The 20,439-nt window shown below is 36.2% G+C and overlaps 6 protein-coding genes across 6 annotated transcripts; 3 read left to right on the top strand and 3 right to left on the bottom strand.

The window, feature by feature from the left end:
* Window positions 1-334: 334 nt before the first annotated feature.
* Window positions 335-2,838, bottom strand: LOC141898683 (ribonucleoside-diphosphate reductase subunit M2 B-like). The gene is made up of 7 exons (XM_074784720.1): window positions 2,683-2,838; window positions 2,342-2,410; window positions 1,886-2,215; window positions 1,669-1,802; window positions 1,355-1,583; window positions 1,049-1,267; window positions 335-966 (listed from the first exon to the last, which is right to left on the bottom strand). Exons 1-7 carry the CDS (start codon window positions 2,761-2,763, stop codon window positions 799-801), a joined length of 1,230 nt encoding a protein of 409 aa, XP_074640821.1. The 5' UTR covers window positions 2,764-2,838; the 3' UTR covers window positions 335-798.
* A 537-nt stretch (window positions 2,839-3,375) lies between these two features.
* On the top strand, window positions 3,376-5,549 carry LOC141900008 (O(6)-methylguanine-induced apoptosis 2-like). The gene is made up of 9 exons (XM_074786698.1): window positions 3,376-3,517; window positions 3,638-3,759; window positions 3,914-4,015; window positions 4,096-4,275; window positions 4,352-4,472; window positions 4,563-4,666; window positions 4,749-4,813; window positions 4,969-5,162; window positions 5,245-5,549. Exons 1-9 carry the CDS (start codon window positions 3,436-3,438, stop codon window positions 5,310-5,312), a joined length of 1,038 nt encoding a protein of 345 aa, XP_074642799.1. The 5' UTR covers window positions 3,376-3,435; the 3' UTR covers window positions 5,313-5,549.
* Window positions 5,550-7,971: 2,422 nt separating this feature from the next.
* On the bottom strand, window positions 7,972-10,789 carry LOC141900324 (neurensin-1-like). Its single transcript, XM_074787157.1, has 2 exons — window positions 10,437-10,789; window positions 7,972-9,228 (listed from the first exon to the last, which is right to left on the bottom strand). Exon 2 carries the CDS (start codon window positions 9,154-9,156, stop codon window positions 8,383-8,385), a length of 774 nt encoding a protein of 257 aa, XP_074643258.1. The 5' UTR covers window positions 9,157-9,228; window positions 10,437-10,789; the 3' UTR covers window positions 7,972-8,382.
* Window positions 10,790-11,257: 468 nt separating this feature from the next.
* Window positions 11,258-12,807, top strand: LOC141899561 (protein D2-like). Its single transcript, XM_074785935.1, has 5 exons — window positions 11,258-11,338; window positions 12,034-12,090; window positions 12,191-12,257; window positions 12,363-12,500; window positions 12,593-12,807. Exons 1-5 carry the CDS (start codon window positions 11,267-11,269, stop codon window positions 12,805-12,807), a joined length of 549 nt encoding a protein of 182 aa, XP_074642036.1. The 5' UTR covers window positions 11,258-11,266.
* Window positions 11,589-18,271, bottom strand: LOC141899560 (uncharacterized). Its single transcript, XM_074785934.1, has 13 exons — window positions 18,169-18,271; window positions 16,694-17,146; window positions 16,247-16,537; window positions 16,090-16,152; window positions 15,800-16,006; window positions 15,549-15,668; window positions 15,410-15,475; window positions 15,062-15,259; window positions 14,780-14,977; window positions 14,440-14,692; window positions 14,208-14,356; window positions 14,016-14,111; window positions 11,589-13,683 (listed from the first exon to the last, which is right to left on the bottom strand). The coding sequence occupies exons 2-13, from the start codon at window positions 17,141-17,143 to the stop codon at window positions 13,483-13,485; spliced, it is 2,292 nt and encodes a 763-aa protein (XP_074642035.1). The 5' UTR covers window positions 17,144-17,146; window positions 18,169-18,271; the 3' UTR covers window positions 11,589-13,482.
* Window positions 18,272-18,519: 248 nt separating this feature from the next.
* Window positions 18,520-20,430, top strand: LOC141899106 (uncharacterized). The gene is made up of 4 exons (XM_074785259.1): window positions 18,520-19,029; window positions 19,111-19,225; window positions 19,289-19,385; window positions 19,771-20,430. The coding sequence occupies exons 1-4, from the start codon at window positions 18,763-18,765 to the stop codon at window positions 20,318-20,320; spliced, it is 1,029 nt and encodes a 342-aa protein (XP_074641360.1). The 5' UTR covers window positions 18,520-18,762; the 3' UTR covers window positions 20,321-20,430.
* Window positions 20,431-20,439: the final 9 nt, after the last annotated feature.

Here is a 20,439-nt window from a genome sequence, read left to right as displayed (position 1 = left end):
TCACCTACAGCTCTCAATCTGTGGACTTAAATCATGATAAATACTCCATTACTACCAGATCCCTGGCAATCCTTAAAACAGAGCTCATTTAAGGCATATACTTATAACTTGAAGTTCTGGAGAAGATTCTAGCCCATTTGATGTAGAATTTACCCCGAATACATACTTCCTCGTGGAAACAAGTTCAGAGACCAACAAAATTTGATACAAGATTGAAGGGACCATTGTAAGGATCAAAGTAAAACCTGTAAGACAATAATTTATGGTCTTTTACAATGGAAAAGGAGAATGCACAATCCAAATCCTCGTAAACAAATCAGACAAGACATGTAGCTTGAGTATTAGAACCTTAAAAATGCCAAGATATTTATTAATATCCAACTACAGACATGAACATAAAACATACACCAATGCTGCACACATTTGAAGATTAAAATACATATTCACTGATAAAATGGCTAAAACTTACAAATACATACACAAAATGCTTAAGAGTATTCAATACACAGTAATTATTTTAAATCCTCGCAGTGGAGTACTTACTCAGACACCTCCATTATATTAAAAGCTTTGGTTCATTCATAAATTATGTTAGTGAAATGTCCTCAGAAGGACAGTAACAAAAATAAAATTTGCCCTCAGAAGGGCAGTTTAAAACAACTTAAATAAATATAAGCCAACTTGTCCTTATAAGGACAGCCGCCACAATTTGGATAATTGCACCACACTGACGAGATCAACTTTTTGAGTCTGCCTTTCATAGAAAGGAATCACAAATAAATGAAGCCAGTTCAACATCTAGAAATCCTCATCTGTAGAAAACACACGACTGTTCTCTCGGTTGCCGTTGATAGCGGACATCACTGAAGCCTTCTGATACTCAGCAACTTTCTTCTCGAAAAAGTTTGTCTTTCCTTCAAGCGAGATATTGTCCATGAATGGGAAAGGATTTTCCGAGTTATAAACCTGCAATGAGACAACAAATCATGTCATAACAAGATTTTAGAAGCACATCTGAACTGTAAAATCCGGATTTGATTTAACATACCTTCGGGCAACCTAGTTCAATTAACCATTTATCAGCTACAAATTCGATGTATTGCTTCATCAATGTACAATTCATGCCAATCAGAGAACACGGCAAGGCTTCTGTCAGGAATTCCTGCTCTATCACAACTGCATCTCTAATAATCTGCTGCACTTTTTCGACACTTGGTTTGTTTACCAGATGACTGAACATTAAACATGCAAATTCACAATGTAAACCCTGCAAAGAAAGGACAAATGGATTTTAAATTCAAGCATCTAGATCAGTCTTTTTCTAAATTCATAACGGCACAAATCTTCACCATACCTCATCTCGACTAATCAGTTCATTGCTGAAAGTTAATCCGGGCATCAGACCCCTCTTTTTCAACCAGAAAATGGCAGCAAATGATCCAGAGAAAAAAATGCCTTCAACCGCAGCAAAGGCAACCACTCTTTCACCAAAGGTCGACTCAGAGTCATTGATCCACTTCAACGCCCAATCAGCCTTCCTTTTCACGCAGGGCATCGTCTCAATCGCATTGAACAAATATTCCCTGTAAAGATGTATATTATTAAGTTAAAATGTCAAAAGCAGAAATAAAAAAAATCACATCACTGAGGATGTTAATAAATACTGACTTTTTCTCATTATCTTTGATGTATGTTTCGATCAACAAACTGTACATCTCTGAATGGATATTTTCAATTGCAATTTGGTAACCATAGAAACAGCGCGCTTCAGTCACTTGCACTTCTTTACTGAACCTTTCAACCTGAAATGAACGATACCATTCAACTAATTGTCACGAAACTTATTCTACTAGAAAACAAATTTAAACAGAATAGATGTACTTACCAGATTTTCATTTACAATTCCATCACTAGCAGCAAAGAAAGCCAGAACATGAGAAATAAAGTGTTGTTCATCAGCCTTCAATTTCTCCCAGTCATAAATATCTTTCGACAAATCAACTTCTTCAGCCGTCCAAAATGAAGCTTCAGCTTTCTTGTACATCGTCCAAATGTCCTGGTACACAATCGGGAAGACAACGAAACGCCTCGGATTGTCTCGTAACAGCGGTTCATCCTGTTTGTTGAAAGCTGGTTTCTGCACGACTTTAGTCATCTTCACTTCAGGTTCATCTTTGTCTTTGATTGGACTAGCTAAAATGTGTCGTTTTACATTCTGGAAAACAACGATTGAATCATTATTTCAATTATCAAAATTAAAACGCCAAGTGGCAACTTAGAAATTATGCTTGATGCCCTAAATAGGAAACGCGGCTAAACTCTTGATTTATTTAATACTTACCACCAAAGAATTATTTTCACCCAACGGTTTTCTGGCAACTCGATTGTTCAAGTTTTTTGAAGCAGGAACCTGGAACAAAGAAATTTATCAGTTAAAGAATAAAAACCAGGTAGTCACCTAGGATTAATATCTATAACTTCTGATTATTTTGAATTGTAGAGTCGCAACCCAATTCAAATTTACCGCCAGTCTCTATTATCAATTGAGAGCCCTTTCCATTCTCCAGTCTACTAACCCTCCCACTCCCAGTACAATGCAAGCAAGTGCAAAAAACCGAACCGAAAAATTAAGAACAATGGGTACATAGTTTTTCACCTTAAGGACAAAATAATCGTGCTTACCGTATTCTCATCCGAAATCCTGGTACTCTTCATTTGTTTGTTGAGAACTTGAACTTTTCTAGGCGATAGAACAGACAACATCTTGTAAGTAATAGTTTTTGCGAGTCGAACAAAATTCACACCAGGCAGGTTGAGCGTCAGGTTTGGTAATGCGCTCCTCTCATTGTTCCCGCAATATTAACCGCACAAATTTGGCGCTAACAAAACTAGAACGGTGATTGGCTATGAATGGTTTCGCCAAGAGGTATGACAGGTCTACTATTAGTGAAAGAAAAAATAGGCCATCAATCAACAACACATTAAGGAGTCAAAATGTGACTTAAGACAAACATGACTTAAAATTCTTAAAATTTCTGAAGCAAATTAAACGTTCTCATACATGTATGTTCAATAACTATTACGTATTTTGCCTAGTCTCCCCTATGTAAAAATAGACTCATCTGTTACCAAGACCGACATGTAGCGCATTAATATTAGTAATTCGGCAGAATTTCTATGGTTATGTAAGTTAAATATAGACATTTTCATTATATTTTATGGATTTATGGTATATGATATATAAACATTGGTTAATGATCAGTTACTTATTTTTCAAATTGTCAACTCAGTATGGAAAAATGTGACAATTCAACGTGCACTTTATCTCTACCGGAAAGCGCAACCATATGTCAGAGTTGTGCGGCACAAACACGGAAGTAAATTAAAATTTTGTTGAAAAAAATCTTTAAAAGTCTCCCTTTTTGACCATTTAAAATGGTTGACAGCATTAAGAGCTTAGACAGTGACTTTGTGAAACGAATTCACAGCCGTACAGTATCAGGGCGTTTACACAAAGGTATTTCATTTTACCAAAATCTCAAATTCGATCATCGAATTACTTGATCAAAAATAAAGCAAATTAATTTTATCTGCTAATAAATTAACTAACGCATAATTGAATGATATTTTGCTGCAGGTCACAGTGTTGTTGCACCTACCTCTTCAATTCCGAGTAAATATCAGACGATAGTGATTGACAACTCTGAGAATAAGGGTTTTCAGTCAAAAGCGAAAAGATTCCAACATGATTTAAACCAGGTTTGTGTAACGATTGATTCTGATTGTAAATTGCAGTGTCAGTGTAGTTGATAAGTAGTGTTGTTTGTTTGTAGGCTCTATATGGTCTCTTTGCCTGTGAAAAGGTGTAGGAAATCTGATACAATGTTGAAAATTGGCTTAATTTTTGTTGCAGAATGATAATCCAGGTCCAGGATCTTATTTATCACATAAAGTTGATGTTGAAAATAAAAGTGCTTCCTATTCAAAGAAAGGCACAGGTGGCTTTGCATCAAAGGTATTTTAGTGAAATACACTGCATTTTCAATTGATATATATTTCAGTTAATTTATTAAATTCTTTCACTTCAATTTCTAGGATAAAAGAATAACAAAACATGATCCTGGCTGTAGCCCAGGAGCTGGCTCTTATAATGTTGCATTAACATTGTTAAGCCGTAAAGACTTTAACAAAGCTCCAGCTACTCGTTCATTTCACATGCCTATTGCCAATCCTACAGAGAAATTAAATGGAGTACCGGCGCCTAATCAATACTCGGTATGTAGAAAAGCTTTGTAAAATATGCTCACATGATAGCTTTTTCTTCATAAAATGTTTCTATGATTTGTTCTAGGTTCTTGATCAGTTACAACGAGTGTGCAAATCCAATAATGTGTCTGCCAATGCAGCTTTCAAGTCTCAAAGTAAAAGGGAACTGATCGATACCAAGTACTCATCAGTCATGCCAGCACCTTGTATGTACTGTAGATGGAAAATCTGCAATTATTCCTTATGAATGAAATGAAGAATATATATACTTGAATATATGTGAATATTTCTATTAGGGCAGTATGAAATTAATGACAGATTGCTCCACGATAGCGTGAAAATTCCAACATCAAGTTTCAAGTCAAAATCTATGAGGAAGATGGCAGAAACTCCTCCTCCAGTAAGCTAATAATTTGATTTCAATTCTAATTATACATGTCATAAATATGGTAGTTTACTCCATGGTATGTTTTATATTTTAGAACCCAGGACCTGGAACTTACAATCCTAATGAACCTATAGATGCTGTTGGTAGATTACAATTTCCGTAAGTGTTTACATTATTGAGTTGGTCAAAATTATGTACAAGATTCAAACATGTGGAAATTTCATCTGGGGTAGAGAAAATTTCAAGCAGATCTAATAATGTTAATAGATCATTAGAACATAATTCCTGTGTCATATTCTTTTATCTTTGTACAGACGGAAACATTATTTGTGTATATCAGCTCCAGCGATGCCACTTCCAAATCCATTGCCTGGCCCCGGTCCAGGTAGTTACGAACTAGTTAATTATGAAGGAATACCAAAACATTATATGTCTAGCTCTGTCTTCGTTTCTAATACAAGTCGATGGACAGGAGATGGTAGAAAGAAAAGTGGCCTACCTGGACCTGGTAAATATTTAGTTTCATCCTTTTCACACTAAAAGTCAATCAATTAAATCATATTGATAATCTTTTTTTCAATATTTTTCAGCACACTATCGGCCTAGTTCATTTGGAAAACAATCATTTATATACAATGCAGCGGGAAGATGGATTTGATAGTGAATTCTAGGCATAGAACTTTAGACTGTGATATGATGTTTGTGAATGAATGTATTGTAATCGTTGATATGGTGCATCTTCTGAAATACATGTACTATTCATGTGTACAATGTATTATATGTTATACTATTTTCTCCGTCCAGCTACTATTCTTCCTAGTGAATTGTTTTTATCATCTTTAACGATACATTTATTCAATTGAAAAAATTATTTTTGATGTTGTCAAATACTATGTTTATGTTCGAATAATTGTCATGTGAATAAAATTAGATAAATTTACACTCAGAATGTTCCTGAATGTTGTTTTCACTGGAGGTTTCTCTACGTGTGGAAGAACGCTCTCAGTCGCATATAGATGGCAGTCGTGTAACATCCATCAGATCACCCCTAGTACTGCACAGTGGTACAGTCCTGTAGATCGTATCTGAAATTCTTTTAGATGCAGTTGCTTTATGATTATTACGATTCAACTTGCGCAGTAAAACAACCATGGAGGCCAGGGAGTAATCGAGTGTGTTTCTTTGCTACTGCTGCTGATCCATTGATCTCTCAATTTTTTTTAGAAATTGAATAGAAGTATATTTCAGTCGAGCCAGTATTGATAAATTATGATAGAATCCGGGTCCTGAATGGAAATCTGATATTATCACGGGTATGTAGTGATATATAAATACTCGATTTCCTATATCCTTGACATTGTCTTTCTATAGATTCTAAATGGAGGCAATGCCTATTGAAATTCATGTTTCGTACATCGTGACACAAATTCCGATATAATGAGGGTCTTGTTACTAAGCGTGTGGCTTTTGAGAATTTGTCTCTTGTCTCCAAGAGACATCTGCGCGATTCTAAAGCGTCGGATATAACAAAGGCACTGATCTGTATTTGGCACACGTTCTGTATTTGGCAACTGGATCCTTTGTCCGAACAGGGACCCGGTCCAATATGACAACAACGCGTATATCCACCGAATGTAGGTAAAAATCCATTCGGTAAAAATCCTTAATCGACACCCACCTCCTGTCAACAACTTAAAGCTGTATTGCAAAACAATTGCAAACTAACAAAATGTGACGTTAATTAAAGAGATATTTTTGAAGTATTTATTATGGGAATTAAGAATTTGGTAGAAAATGATTGACACAGCTTTCTCTCCGGTTTCTCAAAAGCATGATTTCTACGTCTCTATCAGGCTTATATTATGAATATAAGGTCTATGAATACTGAATTTTATTAATTAATATTATCTGGCCTTGGAGTAATCAGACTGACCCCAAGATAAATATATCTGAACAAAAAATTGCTTTTCCTATCACCACCTGTTGTTCCGGCACATGGTTGTTATTTCCTTGATTCTAATGTACGTAAGCTCAAATTACCGGGTTCATTGTCTTGAGTCGCACTTGTTTGTGACGGGTTAATTATCTTATGCATATATACGGCGACTGATTTGTAGAAGGTCTTTGTAGAAAGGTGAATCATGGACTCTGAAACGAAGATTCGAGTCCATGGGTGAATGCAATGCATTTACATCATGGTCATCAACGCCTGGAGGATGTGTTGTCTTGGTAACGATTCCTCCGTTAAGGATGCAGGACGTGGTATTTCAAGAAACGCGCTCTAACTAATCAGAACATCGAGAAGTGATATATACGTGCTGTCTGTTTGTCCACAAATAAAAAAATGTTTTTGTAGTCTAGACACAATTATTGCATACAAGAGTGTCTTTTCAGAGGTAAAAGCAAGTGAATGGTATATATAAATGGCGAAATTCACTATTTCACGTTTTCTTGCAATAATGACGAAGTAAAGAATCAAAAGATTTTCTACTTCATGATACAATTTCTTTATTTATTTCTTTATTTGGTGGAATGATGGGTACGCAAAAATAGTTCGCAAAAATGCACAGAAAATAAGGGAACAACCGGACTAATTGTATGGATGTGTACTCTGGTTTTAATTTGCTTTCTTCTCAGCCACCAGCGATTCAGTTGTTGTTATGGTAACGAAAGCAGATTTCTGAGACAGACAACTTGATCCCGGGGTGATGGCTCATTACCGTGTGGGTGCCTTTGATGCGTAATGGACGTAGGAGTATATCCGTATTTACGCCAGGCAAACGCTTTGACCGTATTGCGTTCCTTTCAACCAAAAAGTGAGCGAGTCCAGGGTCGTTGTCACAATCGATGAGACAATTGGATTGCATGGTAGTAGCAGCTGGTTCCATTCATTCGAAAGTTTCTGTATTCTTCATGGATATAAGTGGGATACGAGTCACAACACTCCGACGAAGATAATATATTATAAGTTTAAAAACCCACTAAAAAATTTAAGAGGCTTAATTTACTTCCTCATAAACCGCTACCGTAGATATACGTACTCACTCAATTACCCAATTTACTCAATTAACTCGTTTTCCCCTACCCCATGTTTTAGTTATTTTATACACACGGTCCGAAAAATGGCTTGAGAGAGTCCAAAATGTTGTGTCTTTGGTTTTTAATTCTTGAGCAATAAAATTCCTTTTAAAATTTGTTGTGAGTTTTAAATTACAAGCGGAGATTTTCTCATGGCACCAGAGAAGAAAGCACGCATAACATCATATATACATGTATCTTACTTTTATTAACAATTTTTAAAATTTTGCTGGTCTACCAGGAAACAAGTTTATTAGACATTGATAGTAAGACCGATTAACAACTAATTAATTCCACTCCATATATTTCTATACAGTGAGTGGAATTGATGTTGATTCAAACTGAATATATATTTTCAAACCGAATTCCGGCCATTTCGGTCATAATCGGTCTAATTTACATATTATAAATACAATACAAAAATAGACTACACCTTAAATTTAGTTTTACAAAATAAAGATATGTTCCCGCCATACGGACAATGGTAGCGGCTTGAATGCAAGTCGTATCCCGGGACGACCGCAACATCATTTCAGAACAATCCCGCATAGTTCAAGTAATCGACCAAAGCCTAAATAATCAGTATTGATGTATTGATTTATTCAATGTTGATGATGCAGAATTTTGATGGTGAATTTATGTCCAGTACATTAATCTTTGAAGTTGACGGTCCCCTCTTGTGTTATAATAGCTTCCTCTGATTTCCGCTGGGGCTGAACATTTTGCAGTTTCGATGTGGCTGGTACAGTCATTTCTATTGGGCTCATAGGCGCCGGTTCTTCGTTCAGTAAGCCTACTTTAAACCCATCATCTTTTTTCGAAGATTCATCACAATAATGATATAATAAACTGGGAAATAGCAAAGATATGATGAGGGTGAGGCCTCCAACGCAGAATACGATTAGGCTGACCAATTTACATAAATCTAAGTTGTGATTAAAACGTATCGCTGACGTATCGAGGACTTCGTACTTATCACCTTTCAGCATTTCTGTCGGTCGCCTAGGTAACAGATAACTGATCAGTATTCCAAGGATCCCGAACACCAACAAATTAGCCCCGATCCACACAAATATCTTCCACCAAATAGACCGACATCTTGCTCGACGTGGACGAGGGTTCAGGAACGGGAATCCATCGTCGTCCTCGTAGATTGAAGGATCTTTGATAACAGATGGATCGTAGAAGAAGTGCAGATAGGATTTAACGCCGAAATAATCCGGGCATCCTGATCTGCGACGTTCACCATCTGTAGATTGTTGCTCGACTTCATCAACACGCTGTAATGGTGGTTTCCCGCTCAACCGTCGACTCGATCTCCGGCTATCTGACTCCGTTCTTTTTCCATCATTTGGTTTACCACTCGTGGACCCTTTTCGCCCATCCGAACTAGCCAACAATGCCGTTTCAGCATCAGATTCCATTGCTCAAATTACTACAGATTTGGATCACGATATAACTCATCTGGCCATTTCCATTGGATGTCACTAATATACCTTAAAAAAAGTTATGATAATACATCAGCACTGATTGCGATTTCAAATGCATCGTTGTTGACCGATGTTGTATGATAGCCATTATGAAGGAATCTTGGTCTCTTTGATTATATATGTATTAGGCATTGGTCTTTCAGATCACTACAAGTCTGGTATCAGAGATATGGATTGTAATGATTGAACATCATGGTTGCCTAGAATATTCGACATTAGCGGATGCAATGCATATTTAAATCGAGTTACAGCACGCTATAAATGGCCGTCTGTGAGGCGATAACCGCAGAGACGCATTAATGGAAATTATGACTTCGCATGATTTTCTCTAGCGTGCTCATCATTCGTGCATGTGTAAACGTCCTAACTATGCGCGGTTAGAATCCGCAGAATTTCAAGAAAATTGCTTTAAAATGTATATGTATATACACATAAATATATATATGTATATATATATATATATATATATATATATATATATATATATATATATATATATATATATATATATATATATATATATATATATATATATATATATATATATATATATATATATATATATATATATATATATATATATATATATATATATATATATATATATATATATATATATATATACATAAATATATATATATATATATATATATATATATATATATATATATATATATATATATATATATAAAAATTTAAGATTTAAATCTTGTCGGAAATATAGTTGCTTTTTGAATTTCTTAATAATGTGGAAGATGACGGCGAATACCAGGGGCGGATCGAGGAAATTTGGAAGGCATATCCAGAAGACAAGAAAAGGCCTTTTCAGATGAAGCAGCCATGTCATCGAGGTCCCAGATATTTTTGGGGAAATGCGTACATCCAATTCCCGATGAAGAGTGCGTGACAAATTTGCTGGTTTAACGATCTTTGTCTTGGAAAAAAGGGCAACCTCATTGGAAAAGGCAGCCCAGGGGTTCGTGTACTAAATCCGCCCCTGAATACGTGTGTTTGCATATCTTATTTGTCATTGCCATCACTCATTATTCCATATGTACATGAAATATACATATATTTTGTATATAAATCTAATCGTTCCGCCCGTCGTCTCTCAATACTCAAGATAAATATACATCCAGTTTTAATGTAAACTCAGTACCGCAATATATATACATATATTGATAACATTGAAATAGTATTGCATAAAACCTTACCTCTCCGCGACTAGCCTTTGATATGTGTATCGGATTTGTCGCCGAGAATGTGACTGCAACTGCAGCATCTGATTTATCAGCATCCCACACACGACTCGTCCATGTTGATGATGTTGAGGGTGGAGTAGCTTCTTATAATGAGTACGGAAAAACTACTGATTAGTCTCGATTATCCTCGAATCCCGTTTCTAGTCAAATTAGAACAAGCTCCAAAACCGTGCTGAAACATTGCACGAAAATTGTAATTGTGGCGATGACATGATCAAAATCTCGATGACGATGCAGTACCAGATAAGAATTCTTTTTGACAAATTTTAAATAAAATCTTGAATTTGAGGATGTGAACATAAATTGAGAAGGTGGCTCAAAATCTAGTTGAATATTCTTAAAGCTAATTTTTTAACCACAAGGGCTCGTTGTGATGCTGCCATGCGTGCAAATCAGGCCGGTGGATCATTACCCGGTACAACCTGGTACAGGGGCCTATATTCCACTGTTAGTCGCCAGCATAGTCAGAAAAATATGACTAACATATTCCGTACCTAATCTGACAGGTCCAGAATGCCTTAGATACAAAGAAAACGAATTATTTTTCAATGTTTTCTTGGGGAAGTTCTCCCGAAGATCCCCAAACCTATGCGTTTCGCCAGGCAGATCTGAGTAATAATTTCACTGGATCAGCCCCTTAAAATACACCTCAAACTTCAACGACGAGCCCCTGTGCATTTTATGTGGGTGATCAAAAATAAAAAGGAAAACGACCAACAAGTTATGTAGTGTTATTGTGATTTTAAAAGCGGTTCAAATATGCCGCCACTCTCATCGGAAACATGGCGTCTGAATTCGCAAAGCACGGTGTTGTAAAAGATGTTTTGGACGAAGCCCCTCCTGCGATAGCTAAGGTATTAATTTCAATAACAGCTACTGTTTTTTAGAGTAAATTTATTCAGATTTTTACCGAAACCGCAACATGTCATCTTATCAGACTTGCGCTACGGAGAAATATTTGCCGTTGCATTAGTTATTGGTTCCAAAGACAGATGGCAGCAATTCCATCGGCTGCCTTAAAAGTTAGCTAAATTCATCAAAATAGGCCGAGATGTAAATAGATTCCTCCAATAATTGATATATTGTAAAAAGTGTATGCATAACTTTGTTATATTTCATCAAGAAAAGTTTATTTTTCTGTTGTTATGTAGATATTGTATATTCCCAGGTATACCATTGAAATGGTTAGAGTGGAAAAATTCCTACTTCCGAATGCCTTTCTGTGCTCTCCACATACTATGGAAAAATAATCACTGTCCCATCCTCTCCGTTTTGCACTGGTCATGAGAAACACAATTTCTCTCCATAAAAAAGACGTTTAAGTTTGTCCTTTATTTTCTTAACATAAATCACGAGAACAAAAAGGAAAGGCAATAAAACGAAAACCCACTTCAAACTATTTTCTGCAAGTCGTTGACCTCAAAATATCAAATCTGTTTCTATATACACGTATATACATGATTTGTGAGAAGTGAATAAATAACGCACCTTTTTTCTCCATATTATCTGTACAAAATGTTAAGGTGCTGCATTCTATTCATTGGTAAAGGTAACCTACAATGGTGGTCTGTCAGTGAGTCCTGGTGTTGTCCTTACACCTACTCAGGTATTGTTACGATCATTTCAACTTAATTAATAATATTAGATTATAATACTAATATTATAACCTGGTACAATTGAGAATTTGTTTGGTAAATTTCTTTCAGGTACAGCATGTCCCAACAGTTGAATGGACGGCTAAGGAAGGAACATACTACAGTCTGCTGATGCATGGTAAATAAATATAATTCATTGAAGTCAAGCTATGTTCAATGAATAATGATCCAGTCTTTCTATCGATATCGGTACATGATCATAGATCATTCTTATATATGTTAGATCCTGATGCTCCTTCAAAACAAAATCCGAAATTTGGGGAGTGGCATCACTGGTGTGTAGCGAACATACCAGGTAGTGATGTCACTAATGGAGAAATCATGTCTGAATACATTGGATCAGGACCTCCTAAAGGGACAGGTATCAAAACCGATTAAGTCATATTCAATTTCTAATAATGGATGAATTTGTAAAATTCATCATCATGTTTTATATTGTTTATAAAATTCTAGGTCTCCATCGTTATGTTTTCCTTATCTATGAGCAAAAAGCAAAGCAAACATTTGCTGGGATGAGTAAGCTCACAAATCGCTCTGCAAATGGTCGGGCTAGTTGGAAAGCAAGAGAATTCGCCAAAAAGCATGACTTGAAATTGGTTGCAGGAAATTTCTACTGGGCAGAATTTGATGATTACGTGCCCAAGTTGTATGAACAAATGAAAGGCTAATATGCAGGAATTGTCAATGATAAACATGTGCTAGTTTTCTACTCCTGATATAATAGATTGTGTATACAAATCCACAGAGTTCTTTCAATAATAACCTTAATCTAAAAGTGATATATTGATACATGTAAATGCATTAATGCTCCATGAGGTATGAAATAAATAATCAGTTGAATTGTCATTAATTACAAATTTTCTTTAAATCAGTCTTTGATTCGCACTGTTTTTAAGTATATACATGATCTATCTATCACCTGTTTACAAATACAGTCAACCCCCGATATACCGCCAACATCGGTGCTGAACGATTTTGGCGGTATAGAGAGTATGGCGGTATATCGGGGGTCTGTACATTGAGAAAAACTGACGGTAGGCGGGGATGGTGGTATATGGGAGGGCGGTATATCGGGGGTTGACTGTACATAGTTACTCCTACAGTTTAATTCTACTTGATTCTTGTTAAAGCAGAATCAAACTTGGGAACCTAACTTCAATACCAATCTACAGTATGAAGGTCGAAAGGATCCTTCAGGTATAGCAATACCGGTATGCATCAATCCAAGAACTGCAAGAGTAGTTGCATTCACCCATTCAAGTTTTCAACCCACATGGATCTAGATTGCATGCAGAATGGCCTCAATCGAAGCAAAAACCAGGTGCCACCCAGTATGCGCATACTCATTTCTTCATTTTCTCATGACAGCCTTTATTGTGCTCGTCCATTTCTGTAATCTTGAAGTTCTGTCTGCAATATGGACACTTTTCCATAGGGGTGACACATACACCAGTTGGTGGGTCAAAAGGCGGACTATTTGGTGATTTTAGTTGACTGTCTGGTGACACTGGAGTTTGGGAAGCCGATCGAACATATACAGGTACCTGCAATTACACAATAACAAGTTATCTCACATTAAGAATTATGAATAGTGTCTCAAAGCTGGAAAGTAACGAAAAAAACATTTTTAGCAAATGTGTTCATCCGTGAACGGAATTGTTGGGAAGTTTTGAAGACATTGCAATTGAAAACTGGTCCAATCAGAATCAAGATGGCCGACCAGTAGCATTGTTGTTCAATATTGAATTATATGCAACTTGTCGAAAGTTTTAATGTGAATAAATGTTAATGTGAATATTGAAATTGTCAGATTGTCAAGCGTGTCACCATGTAGGCGCGTGGTGTCCCTAGATCCCTAGTGACTGGTATTAATTACCTGCTGCAGAGATGACAGGGAACTGGCTGAACTAATTGAACGCTGCCGGTACTGTGTATAAGTTGACCATTCTCTTTTCAACTTTTCCAAGCCGCCCTGAGAAAAATAAAAATTCAATCCAATAAATTCATATACCAGTACACATCAACAAATAAAGTCTTGTATGTAAATAGAAGCTTAAAGGTTATTTACCCCAACAGAAGGTTTGACAAAGGTCTGTGAATTTTCCATTGATTTCATACGCTGCTCAGCTGAATACAATTCGGATTGTAGATGATTTATATGCGATTCGTACTGTGATTTAAGCTCTGGATGAATGGAAGCTTCAGCTTGTGCAGGACCTAGTTTATCGATTAATAGATCATAAATGCATGGTTTCATTATGACACAAATTCTATAACCTTATCATCAAAACAGAACATACCAAGTTGAGATAATTTAATCTGCAATTCTTGATTTTGTTTTTTTAATGTACGCTTGTCTGCTTGCAACTGCTTAATGTCGCTTCTCATTCGGTCTAATTTTTTAATAAATTCAGCATTTTTACACTTCTCTTGCTTCAATTCAATGCCATAGGTATGAAACTGTTCTTTAGCTCTTTCAGATTCAGATAATTGCCTCTCAGTCATTCGCAGTTTCTCCAGCACTTCATTATATGCATTCATTCGTGTTGAAAACTGAAAATTTTGGAAAGTTGTGTTCTAAAAATATCTTCAAAGGGATTTTACAAGGACTAAGATAAGAATATAGTTGTAAAATCTTACTGCATTATTCTCCTCCTGAACTCTTAACAATTCATTCTTGTTAAGTTCGAGTAATTGTCTAGTTGCCTCAGCATCTTGTCCAGTTTGAACTGTGCTCTCAATGATTGCCTCAAGTTCTTTCATTCGAGTGGCTGAATCTTTCATCTTCGTCTGTAGATCATTATTGTACACTTGCCATTTGACATTTTGTGCCATACTCTATCAATATGATATCAAACAATATAAAATACTATAAAACTATAGAATACACATGTCAAAATCATATGCACAATCATCTCCCACCTCTTTAAGTTTTGATTTAATAACATTTATCTCTGACAAACTACCAGCATGTTCAACATCAGATTTTTCAGGTAAATCGCTATTTACATCTCGCTCTTCCAGTTGCTTTTCCAGCTCCAAAATACGCTTTTGCATTGCATTCATCTTACTATCATTAGCATTACCATAGATCTGCCATTTCTTGTTCACTTCAACAACCTTTATAATAAAAATAACATATTTTTGAATGCCTTGAAAATCTTTCCACAGAGTTGATTCTACAGCAATGGATTTTTGCACTTGTAATGAGTATTCATTCGGAGGGTTAAGTCACTAGTAGTAATCAAACAAATACACAATTTATTTTACCTCTTTATACTTTGATCTCAAATTTGTCATTTCTGTTTGAGCTGTATTTTCAGACAATACATCCACCTGTAGAATACATTCATAGTTTAGAGCTAAAACACCGCATAAAAATACAGGTAAATGTAACTGTTTAAGGTACCTTTGCAGCTTTTAAATTATGAAGTTCTTTTTCTAATGCTTCTTTCAACAACTTCTCAGTTTCAATACACTTTTTGGCCTCCATTAGATCTAACTTGGATTTTTTCAGTTCGTTTTCTGCCTAAAAATAACCATACTGGTAGTTACTAATAAAAACGTAAATAACTTAATAAATAACCAATATACATATACAAACAGAATATAGAAATTGGATTTGTTGAAAATTACATACGAACATTAGAGAGCTGTTACCTGTGCTTTTTCATGCTGAATTCTATCAAGTTCATTTGTATGAACTTTGATAAATTTTTCAATTACTTCTTTTCCTCGCTCTGCCTCTCCTTTGGTGGCAGTTGTTTTAATAATTTTCTCCAGATCCTCAACCCTCGATTTCAGTGTTTTCATAACAGCCTGTTGTTCATTGTTATAAGTTTGCCATTTCTTGTTTAATTCCACTACCTAAAATGCGTCATTGTCATTTCAAAGATCTTTTCTGAATTTCAAGCTTTCTGGATATGAAATTTCACACAACAAAAACTAACCTCCTTAAATTTTGCCCTCAATGCAAGAGTTTCCTTTTTTTCCTCTGGGCTAGTTGCTATTACCTTGAAGACAAATATATATTGATGTCGTTTATCAAATAACGTTCTCAAAATTAAGGCGGAGGACAAAATCACATCAAAATCTTAAAGATTTTACCTTATCACCATTGATTTTCCCATCGATTTCAGTACCCATCATATATTTTTGAATTTCTTCTTCAGCTTTCAGCAAACTTTGTTTGAATCCTTCCGTTTCATAGTAAAGACTGTTACATATTATCTCTTGTAATGTCTCTTTCTCAATGTGCTTTTTCAGTTCTTCTTGAAGAGCATAAACTTCTTTACAACTGCCAGCAGTTTGCACAGTTTCCAGATGTTTTATTTTATCTTCTAATTCAGTAATTGAATTATTCTTTGCTTCCAGTTCCTTGTAAAGAGATCGATTTGCCTGGAATGTTGGAAATAAAGTAATGTTAGTCTAAAGTTTTCCTCATCACTTTTTCAGACATACAACTGCACCCTATGATAATGTACTTTTCCCTAATAATTTATTTTTGTGGAAAACTTCAGAAAAAAAGTCAAATGCTTCATTGTTCAAACTCACCTCAACAATTTCCTGCATATCATAATAATCACATTTCGAATAATTGAGTTCATATTTCAATGTCGCATTTTCTGTTCTTAGTTGATGAGCTATTTCTTCAGAAACACCAGGCATTAAAGTTCTATTAACCTCTACTGTAAATGGGAGATTATTCTCACGTAATAGTTCTTGAAGATACTGTACATGGTATCTATACGTATGGATTTGCTGTTCATTATCAATCAATGTCTGTTCTTTTTCATCTAGCTCATCCGCGAGTCGAGAGTTAACAATTTTCAAACGTCTTTCTTGTATTTTTGCAGTTTGTAGAGCTGTTACCAAATGAGACATGTCCAATGATTGATCTGTAATCACTGCTGATGCAGGAGATGCCTCTTTTGTTGCTTTTTTCTTCTTTTTCGTCTTAACATGACTTCTATTCACACCTTGACTACTAGTACCGCTGCTCATAGTCTGAAAATGTTTGATCGAAGTATAGTAAAGTACTACAGTACAGGAGTGGATCTTACGTAGTATTGAAGGCTAATTGCCTACCAGAGAGCATGCAGGGTCTTAGAATCTTGACAAACTTGGGAACAAGTACATCATCTCATTCACAGGGGCTTGTTACAAGACAATAAGATGATGGTTAATACGTGTCGGGTGAATCTAGACTATATTAGCCATATTGCCAAAAGTCTAGAAGAACCTTCGAAATGTCACCAGAATATTTTTCATGGCACATTTCACCACCCCGTATGTACCATGTCCAGAATCCGTCTAAGTAACCTGTCTGTCATGGGCGTCCTCAGCAGGATATTTTTAGGGGGGTTCGTTTTTAGGAATAGAGGGGTCTGGGGGTCCTCCCCAGAAAATTTTTGAAAATTTCTTGCAAGCAGGCGCGCTCTGGTGCAATCTGAGGCCGACAGGTAGACTGGTTCCCATTTACTTTGCATGAATCGATTATTATTTTGCTAATTTAGCAGATGCAGACCATGTGCTGACGTTCGTCGACGTTTGAAGATTCAAAAAAGGGGATTTGTTCGAACTACCTAACCCCCCCTAGGGACGCCAATGTCTGTGGTTTAGTTTCACCATCATTTTCACACCGATCCGATTGTAAAAGCTTGCCGCCAACCACAGGGACCTGACAAACAAAATTTTTGGACCCCAGTACCCTAGGTACTATATATAAAAAAAAACTATATGTTTTTTTATATACAGCAGTACCTAGGATTTTTTTTCAGGTTCCTGTGCCGCCAACAGTTAGGTAAAACTACCCCAGCTCCCTTAGTCTAGTAGGCCTACCTGGCCGTTGTTCCCCAAACAAGGGAACCCGTAACAACGACTGGTATTCAGGCTACCCCCTCCCCCAGCAGGGGGCCAAGCCCAAGAAGGCCACAGCCCTCCTCGAGGGGTTTAAGCTTATTTTTCCTTGTAAACAACAACCGAAACAAAAACTTCTATTGGGACCACCACCAACAATCTTTACTTACCGACCAGTTCACGAGAATGATACGATTACGCAGTGTTTGTAACCTGTTTTGTCGGAATTGGAGGTTGGACAATGGCACGCGAATAGAGGATGTGCGCAATGGGGAAAACCCACGGAAAACCCACTCAATCCCAAAACTGTGTGTGAGGGGAATCATGGAATAACAAGTTACATCTTTGGTATGCAAGTGCAGCGCATCTTACTCCTACTGGTAGAGGACTTTAATTAGAATTATCAATTAGATTATAATCTGAATGCCGAGAGGGTGGGACCAAAGCTAATAGGACTATCAATAAAGTTATTTTGATTTTACTTCGTCATGTAGCGCGCGGCAAAGCGTGATGACGTCATAGTTTAGATTCGGGGATTCCCAAACAATGGTATTCCCTAATGTCAAATGGCTTTTCATTATTCTAATAGGACAAGGCATTTACGTGTGCCTAGGTTTTTCTCTGGAGCTACGGCGGATAAAGATTGGCCATAAAGATACCCCGGTGCGCAATGTTTACGCTAGTGTCCTATGATGTGTAGTACCTGGTAGTATCAGAGTATTATATCTTTTTACTTTGAAGTAGGTAAGGCCTAAACAATATAAATGGGAATCCGTCAGTCATCACCCAATCTCATGGAAAATGAGGTGGATGAGGGCAATAGTTGCAATAATCCGATTGAAACCATGGCGTCCGATGTATTACGTCTACACTATGCTGTTATGGGAAATCAAAGAGAAGATATCCTTCAATGTATTGAAGCTAAAGTTGATGTCAATGCCCCATGGCAAAATCCATCAAATCCCTCTATTAAAGATGGTTCAACTCCACTTATCTGTGCAGTGTCACTAAACTTTGTCAATGTAGCCAAGGTTAGTAAAAATTGGCTGCAAAGCTAATATCTATTGTCATTGCTTCTCCTCAATAAATGAAAATTAAACCTGATTCTTCAGATATTGTTGGCAGCTGGAGCTCAAGTAAATTTAACAGATTCATTTGGTAATAGTCCACTTTATAAAGCAGCATTTCACGGAAGGCCACACTTAATTCAACTTTTGCTAGATGCAGGTAATTTTACCTTTATGCTTATCCCTCATACTTTCAAATAGAACTAAATATTCATAATTATAGGTGCTGATGTGAATCTACGGAATGGCTTAGGACAAACTCCTCTCAGTATAGCAGTGCAAAACTATGTGATACACAACAATACTGAGAGTATGAAACTGCTTTATACAACATGGCGCTGATATTCAAATGCAAGTAATCTTTTACTTAGGCAGGGCTTTCATTCATAATAATCTAGCTTCTTTTTGATCAGTTGAAAAATTTCAAGTAATTAAGCTGAAGGCCATTTCTTATAATGATGTTATGAAATGGGGTATTTTACATATATAGTTTGATAGCCAAAAATGTATTTCATAATTATCTGTAAAATACTATATTCATGTGATAGACGGTATGAGTAGAGATGAATTGTTTGTCATAGACAGTATTTATTTAGTAATTAAAAGATAATTATAAGATACATTTTTGGCTATCAAACTATGTAAAAATACCCCATTTCATAACAATGATTTCAATCTTTTACTAGTGATTAATTCTTACTGTAGAGTCACAGAAGGTGGATTGGGTCTGTTACACATTGCTGCTCTCTATGGAAAATCTCCAAAAGTCACCGAGGTTATGTTATCAGCTCACTGTAATGTTGATGCTGTCGACGATCGTGGAAGAACTCCATTATATGTATGCATGAGCACATTAAGTATGGCAATGTATCGTGATGATCTAAGACTACAATTGCCATGTGTCCGATCCTTGTTCCGAGCTGGATGTGACATGTTAAATTTCACTGAATGGACCTTGTGGAAAGGAACCGGAATTCCGCCGGATTTATGTAAAGATGATCAAGGAGATGACGATAATGCATTCATGATATGGTACATAGATCAATGTAACAGCCCGCTTACCCTGAAGAACCTCTGTCGTAAAACAATTCAGGAAGTTTTACTGTTAAATGACCACATTGGATTACCAAAAGTTGTCAAGACATTTGTAATACCTCATGCACTGCAGGAGTATCTATCTCGCAAACTTTGTCACGGTATGAAAATGGATATAGATCACATTGCAGGCATTGCATGTTGGAATGGATCGCAGTGACATTAACGTTACATTTTACTTAAAAAGTTTTAATTGTTTTGTGTTGATTCATTCGATGTAATGAAAATCAACAGTATATCAAATTGGTTCAGATCTTTAAATAAAGTCACCATAGATAC

This window comes from Tubulanus polymorphus, chromosome 2 (assembly GCF_964204645.1).
Source record: "Tubulanus polymorphus chromosome 2, tnTubPoly1.2, whole genome shotgun sequence".
Classification (NCBI taxonomy): Eukaryota; Metazoa; Nemertea; class Palaeonemertea; order Tubulaniformes; family Tubulanidae; genus Tubulanus; species Tubulanus polymorphus.
The sequence above is the reverse complement of the archived record's forward strand: the minus strand, read 5'-3'. Positions and strand labels throughout refer to the sequence as shown.